The sequence below is a fragment of the Aythya ferina genome (assembly GCF_964211825.1).
Source record: "Aythya ferina genome assembly, chromosome: 14".
Classification (NCBI taxonomy): Eukaryota; Metazoa; Chordata; class Aves; order Anseriformes; family Anatidae; genus Aythya; species Aythya ferina.
In genome coordinates this window covers 5042477-5050012 of record NC_140312.1, presented here as the reverse complement: position 1 = coordinate 5050012, position 7536 = coordinate 5042477, and the positions used below count along the sequence as shown (strand labels likewise).

Below are 7536 nucleotides of genomic sequence, written 5' to 3'. Positions count from 1 at the left end.
TTAATCCCTTAATGCCTCCTTATCTCAGGTCTGAGTACAAATACAACACTGCAGTACTCTGGTACCAGCAGGAGAGATTTTTCCTCCAGTCTCATCTGAGTCCTGATATCAGAGTTCTTTCATCTCTTCCTTTCTGGGTGACACAGGTCTCATGTTAACAAAAGGTGGACACACCTTACTTTTCTTTCTCCAGCAGCTGTGTTTCGAAAGACTCCATCAGGTTTAGGTAGCTTGCCCCTTCTACCATCTTTACAAAGCACATGAGTACAGGAGCACTGCACTTGGTGACTTCTCGTCAGTGTTTTATGAGTCCCGTAGCAGTACAGCAGCACGGTCTCTGTAGCTCCTACTGGAGTTCACACCAGCTACTGATTGCACATAGTGAGTTGGATTCATTTCCTTACATGAGCATAGAATCACAGAATGGATTAAGCCTTTATATTTTACCTTCTTTTGAGGTAGATGAACGTGGGAAGATATCTGTAGTTGGAAAGGAAAGCTGTGTCTTTATTTTTACATGTTTTGTTTGCGGACATAATGTTGTCTCCTAGGCCAATAAAAGCTTGCCATAAACTTGTATTTAATATAGTATCTAATCTGCAGTCACAGGAATACAAAAAAAAAAATAAAAACCCCTATACTGGTAAATAAGAGAGTACTATTTACAAATTCAAGCTAGGACTAATCAAGAAAAAGAAATACTTGTTTATATGAAAGGCCTTGTTAATGATTTCAGATCTTATTTTTTTCACAATGGCCTAGATTTTTAGTTGTGAATTAACTAGCAATAGGAAGCATTATAAACCTCAAATAAGGTGGGTATCAAATTATGGGAGAGCTTCACCTGTTTGTGTATTTGGAACAGTCAGAAATTGAAATCTTTCCTCTCTGCCTGTATTACATCTTTGATGAGTGAATTTATTTTTTCATTAGAAGCAAGCCCATACATGTCATGACCAGTGCCGTTTGTGTGTTTATTCAGGTTCAGAGCTGGAAGGTGCTACACTAGCTCCTAACAGCCTTTGCTCCACTTATTTAATATTAAACAAATAAGGGGTTTATTTATCTATTGCCGTAAGGGGCGGCTGTATGTATTTTAATTAATTTTGACGGCCTCAGGGCCGGGCCGTGAGGTGCTGCTGGCGCGTGACGTCACCGCCACACGCCCCCCCTCCCTCCCTGCTGCCCGCGGCGGGGCAGCGACGTCACGAGCGGCGTGAGAGCCTGACGTGCGGCGATGACGTCACGGCGGAGGGCGGGCGCCGCGTCGCGATTGGCCGCAGCCTCCCCGTCCCCGCTGCGGGCCTTCCCCGCCCTCTGAGGGAGAGCGCGGTGAGGTCCCGCCCTCGGGTCTCGATTGGCTGAGCGCCGCCGGCGGAGGGCTGCGATTGGCCGGAGGCGGCGTCCGTCAGCGCGCGCAGGCCTGGCGCTGCCTGCGCGGAGCAGCGGGAGGCCATTGTGGCTGGGGCGGCCCTGCGAGGAGGAGGAGGCGGCGGCCGCGGAGGAGGAGAGGGAGGAGGAGGCGGCGGCTGTGGCGGCGGGGGGGGGCTGCCGCCGCGGCCCGGCCCGGCCCGCTGGAGCCCGCTGAGGGACGAGACGGTGAGGGAAGGGCCGCGAGGAGGAGGGGGCGGCGGGGTCGGAGCGAGCCCAGCCCTGAGGCGAGCGGAGCCCCGGCCCCACAGCGGGGAGAGGGCGCGGGCCCCGGCCCGGGCAGGGCCCTGGGGAGGGGGGGAGGCGAGGAGCTGCCCCCGGCTCAGCCTCCTCAGGGCGGGTGGGTTGGGGTGCGGGCAGGGCCCGGGGGTGCCCCCAAACCCGCAGTGACCGACCCCGGTGCCGCTGGGCTGCGCTCACCGGCGGTGCTGGGCTGCCACAGGGCTGCCAGAAGCCGCACGGGAGGTACCGCGGCGGGGGCTGTGTCTGGGACCTGCACCTGTTGGTATCCTGCTGTAAGGACTGGGGACCCAGCGCTACTGGTTAATTGGTAAAGGTAACGAGGGAATGGGGGAGATACGGAAACAGCACAGAATATCTTCTCTTTTCATGTATAGGTAGCACGTTCGCTGTATATTCTTCCCGTCTGCAGCACGATTTGGCTTGAAGTTTAAAAACCCAAGTTCAGTTTCTTGACGTTCGTATGCTTCATTGTAATAACACCCCTGTATCCAAAATAACACGGGGAATGTGTGCCCCGCTCTTAGAACCTGTTTGTTTCAGAAGCTTTTGGCTTGGAAAATGTCCAGAGGATGGATCTGGTTAATAATAAGTTGCCATTTTAATAAATGACTTGTGAAAGGTGACTTTAATACAGGCCGTATATATACATACACACCATAGTGCAGTTGCTTTCAACCCCTGAATATTTCATACAATTCATAAACCTATTGGAGGTAGGTTGGGTGTTTTTTTTGTTTCCCTGTTTTTGGTTGTTTTATCTTCCATGAGCTCAGGTTGAAGACCACTTCTGTGAGCGCTGTGAACTCACCACATGCAGTAAAATCAACTTCGTGCTTCTTAAGTTTCTCCAATCGTACAAGGAAGCTACTAAGACAAGCACAAAAATCCACACCCAATTTATGCATCTCATGCACGGTCTAAAATAAAAAGATATCCAGAAACTTTGTGATTCGGTGACACGCCATTGTCAATACGTAGAAGTACGTTTGCTGACCATCCTGTGAATGAACGACTTTCATATTTGGCACTGGTCCTGTTTGCTGCAGCTTGTAGTTAGGGAACCATAAATGAAAACATAAATTTCCAAAATGGAAATGAGATTCTTGTATATCAGAAGCATGGAATATGTTGCATACACTGCTAGGTGGAGTGGTGCATCGAATTATTTCAGGCTGGAGAGTAACAGCGCAGGATTATGAAACTCACTTGTCAGATACACTTTTCCTTTGAGCAGTGGGAAATCTGTTCTTATTCAAGGGGCCTGACCCCCCTCAGAATAGACTCTAAGCCATAAGTCCTGTGAACACCTCCAGTCCCGTGCCACCTAGTTTTATGTTCATGTGTGTCTGAAATAACGTATGTGCTGATGCTTCCAAGCAGCTTGCAGCCCAGGTGCAATCTAGGGCGCTGCCTGCTGCTTTTCTCCAGGTATTATGGAGGGGCTGGGCTCTCTGCACACTGAATTCCAAAGGATGTCAGAATCTATGATGCTTGTTCGTTGCAGTGCATGAGACCTGCTCTCGGTCTTGTCTAAAGAGCTCATCCTGGTCTTTAGATAGTTTCCAAAAGATGGCTTTGGACAGACAAGATTTCCTAAAGTTTGGGTTCTCCGGTTTGGGATAACTTCCTTTTCCCACTTCTTCGTTGTCACTGCTACAGAGAAGCAATGATCTTCATTATCCTTTGAAGAGGCACAGCATGATTCTCACATAACTAACAAGTCTTTAACTTGATTACAGCTTAATCAGTTTTTTTTACTTTTTTTTCCCCCTCTTCTATAAGTCTTTTGCAGAGCTGGGTTTTCACTTTCCAGCTGTGTCTTTCTTGCAGTGTTGGAGATTTACTGAAAATATCAGGACTGCTCAGGGGCCATTAATCAAAAAATTGAGTGCTGCAGAGTGTAGAGCTTTGGAGTAATAAAAAAGGCTGGAAAGAAGAGTGGGTTTGTTCCTAGGGTGTAGCAGGAAAGGTTGAGTGCACTGCGTACACTCCTGTGTAGGAGATGTATTACTGTTCCCTACTGCTGCTGTGGCAGAGGCAGAAAACTGGTTGCTTCCGTTTTCCTTTTGCTGATCCTTTCTCCCTTGCTTTTTTTTTTTTCCTTAAACTTCTAAGAGGATGTCTCAGGTAAATTTACTGCCTAAATTGCTGCCAGCGATGACCAAATTGAGTACCTGCCTTTTAAAATGCTACTTAGATTCCAGGATGCTAGAAGCTAAATGGGACTCTAGATATTTCTTGAGAATGCCTTAAGACGAGCCATTACCAGATTAACCCCAGTCTCTGGTTGGTTTTGCTGCTCTTCTGCCTGTTTTCCTTGCACGTTTCCTGATGTTCGTCTGCTGATCCCAGCCATGGAGAAGATGCTGCTCCTTCCTGTTTGTGCCAAGGAAGGGTGACATCCAAATGCTAATTCTTGAAGGACTGAAAGCCTTTTGTGTGGCTGTGTGACCTTTTTGGGGGGGGTTCTGGGTTGCTCTTGAGGCTTTTCTGTTTTGCATTGGCTCACAAATATTCTGTAGGCCAGCGAAGAGAGAGAGAACAACTGCTTGTTCTGTAGCTAACAAGGACGTTGTACGGCCTGGCGGTCAGGGCAGCTGCTGAGAGGGAAGGTGATCGGCTTTCATTTCCTGTTTCAAGGAACACTTGACTACAATTTAGTCTGGGCTGTAATGACACGATCTATCACGCTGAATGTGAAATTAAAAATGGGGGAATTTCTTAGGGACCTCTACAGTAATCACTGAGGTAATTGAGGGCTTGTAAGGTTTGGAGGAGGGATGGATGCCCGGGAAAACGGGAGGTCTACACTCATTACTGCAGTGCTTTAGAGCTAAAGAGGTTTAGTGCCTAACCTTGCTCTTGGATGTGTAATTACGCACATCTAATTTGTTCCTGACAGCTGTTAGTGTGGCACGGAAACCTCCAGTGAAGGAGAGTCCATCACTTCCTTAGGGAATCTTCTAGAGTGCTTTGCTGCTCCTATTTTTACAAACTGGCTTTTGTTTTGTCGTCTTCTCTTCCTCTCCCCTCTTTTAAACTGTCTAATCAACATCTTTATAGCTCATTGCTAATCATCACATCCACTCTGTCTGTGGAGAATACATTATTTCATTCTTCCTTTCTTCAGTCTCTCATGCCTTTCCTCCTCTCCTCTTTTTCTGGGTAACCAACCCAGTTAATGTGGTATTTTTTCCTCTCAGATCTTGCTCCGTACTGCCCTCTGCACTTCAGTCTGTGTCTTTGTAAAAATCCAGTTGCAACTTTGAGCAGGAGGCCGTTTAGAACTGCTTGGGAGAGGCCAGCTGCAGAGTGTCACTGCCTGGATGGTATTTCTTTTTCATACAGTTTGCTTTTCCCTTCTTTAAAGGGAACTCTTTGATCCTTGTAGGGCTTTAAGCACACTAACAAATAGCATGGGATGTCGGTGTGTGCATTTAAGATAAAAGGAGGAGGAGAGTGGGTTGAGATAGCCGTAGCTCTGAGCTACGGAGTTTCCTTCACGTTGTAGAGAAAAAGCTGTTGGATTAAGGCATTACTGTTTGTTTTTGCAGTTGTTTACTTGGCTGCCTTTTGTGTTGGGGATTGGAATAGAAACATGTGTTTGCTTACAGCTGTGAAGGTTATAATTATTTGTTGTCTTGTCTGCAGGAATTTTTCATTAGCAGTAGTAATAAGTGAGGTTGAAAGAATGCTTATTAAAGAGTATGCTACTGAAAAATTTAATTGTATTAAAATATATTTTCCAACTTGTTTGCCTTGAATTAGTCACAGATTGAACATCTGTTTTCTTTTTTTTTTCTTCAAGATCTTGAAACCTGTACCAGGTCCTTGAGAGAGAAAACTACATGACACTACACCATGAGTGACAGTAAATGTGATAGTCAGTTTTACAGTGTTCAAGTTGCAGATTCAACGTTCACTGTACTAAAACGTTATCAGCAATTGAAGCCCATAGGATCAGGGGCACAGGGCATTGTTTGGTGAGTAAAAATAATTTATTAAAACATAAAAAGCTCTAAATACATAACAAAATTTGATTGTATTACTGATAGAGGTGCCAGGATGTCAAATGTTGATGCTAATTTCTGTCTCTTGCTACAGGGGTATGATGGACTAAATAGATACTAAAATACCTGCCCGCAGTAGTTCATGTGCAAAACTAGCTTTTTTATTTTGGCTTTAGTGGAAAAGTAATATTTATGTAACTGCATAAATTAAGAGGGTCAACAAACTTCCTTCTCATTAACCACTTTATTTTTGTTTCTACTTCTCACATTCCCCATGTAGTCATGATATTACAGTGTAAGGAATGACAATGAGATGGTGAGAGATTCTGGGTTTTACTCGTTTCTTCATCATGGCCCCCTTTCTTCTCCCCCTTTTATTCCCGATCACTCCTGTCCATTTCTAGGAGCCATCCATGCAGTGCCTTGCCATTAACTGGCAGGACGAGGCAAGTCAGTGTCATTGTCACTCCATGGATTAACCAGGAAGGGATGCTGTGTGAGGGGTTGGGCTGGCCGTCACTTCCTTGGTGTGTCACCTCAGCTCTGTGTCCAGCCTCCACTGGCCCAGGACGAGAGAGTCGTTAGTCTGATCCTGAACCTTAGTCTCTTGTATGGCACCACACCTCTGGGCCAGCTAAAGGTAAACACTTTCAAATGTTTTTTAGACTGCAGCAATCCATTCTGCACTGCTTACTGCCAGCCCTTATTTTGTTGGGCAAAACTTACTTGGTAACAAGGGAAATGTTTATCGATGCTGTTTTACAATTCCGTACACACGGGAGTAAGCAGATAGGCTTAGGAACTCTAATATTAGACTTGATCAGAACAGCATGGTGGGTTGTTCGTGCTTTAAATCCAGCCTGTGGTTTTTGTTTGTCTACAAATTCTGCAGAATAAGTGTGATGACTCATATTGTCAGCAACTCCTTATACTGCACCTGCCCGTGTCTTCTTAGCCTTTTAGTTTTTGTGTGAACATAGCTTTATTTAAAAATAAAATGACTTTGCTGTTCTTATTGCCCTGCTTAAATAGATGAAAAATAAGCAAGATGAGACCACCTTGTTTCATTCTTCTTTAGTGGGCTGAGTGATGAATGGGTAGACATGCTAGATCTTCATGTTAGTGTTTGGTAAGAGTTAGTATAGGATATAAAGAATACACATACAGAACCAGCATAACATTAAGTGTATTTATGTATTCTAGATTGCATAAAAGAATTCAGGGTGGTGGTAATTGCTGCTTCTTTCATTGGAAGCAGTGCATAAACTATATGACTTAAGCTAGGCGTCTGCTGCAAAGCAAAGTTGGGGTTGTGTTAAGGTCAACATCTTGGGTGGAGAAAGGGATGATCTGATTTATTGACTTGTTTTGAGAATACTTGATATTTTGGAACAACAGGCTAAAACATTGCATAAATTCTCATCTTCATGTGAAACATCTCAAAACTGGGTCCAAGTTGAAGAAGGTGCAAAATCCTAATTTCTCCATAAAAGTCCTTAAAATGCACAAAGGAGATATGCAAAATACACGGATATATAATGTAGAAATGTCACCATAAGATGACTTCTGTGCTGTCATTTTTGGCTGGGAAAATGTCAGTGGCATTCGTGTGATACACATGTATGATAGTTTTTTGTTTTTTGTTTTTAAATCATCCTGTGCTTAACACAAACATTACGAAAAATATTTCTGGGGTTTTGTGTGTAGTATTTTTTTGGCGAGGAGTTCTTAAAACCAGGTATATTACTTCAGTAGTGAGAGGTCTGAATTCTGCTGTTGTTTTTCTTCCAAATATTAATGGAAAACTTCATTGGTATTGTTGCTGCTTATTTTTCTACATCTTATATTAAGA

At 44.6% G+C, this 7536-nt stretch overlaps 1 protein-coding gene across 5 annotated transcripts in view; it reads left to right on the top strand.

The window, feature by feature from the left end:
• The first annotated feature begins 1455 nt into the window (after positions 1-1455).
• MAPK9 (mitogen-activated protein kinase 9) overlaps positions 1456-7536 on the top strand; it is a 27340-nt gene continuing 21259 nt past the window's right edge. For 3 of the 5 annotated variants that reach the window (XM_084535532.1, XM_084535534.1, XM_084535535.1), the window contains exons 1-2: positions 1456-1599; positions 5483-5657. In XM_084535532.1, the coding sequence (XP_084391658.1) occupies positions 5536-5657 (122 nt within the window). In that variant the 5' untranslated portion in view covers positions 1456-1599; positions 5483-5535. Of the gene's footprint in view, positions 1600-1968; positions 1988-5482; positions 5658-6088; positions 6325-7536 lie in introns of those variants that run through there. The other 2 variants (XM_084535533.1, XM_084535536.1) reach the window with 2 other exon arrangements.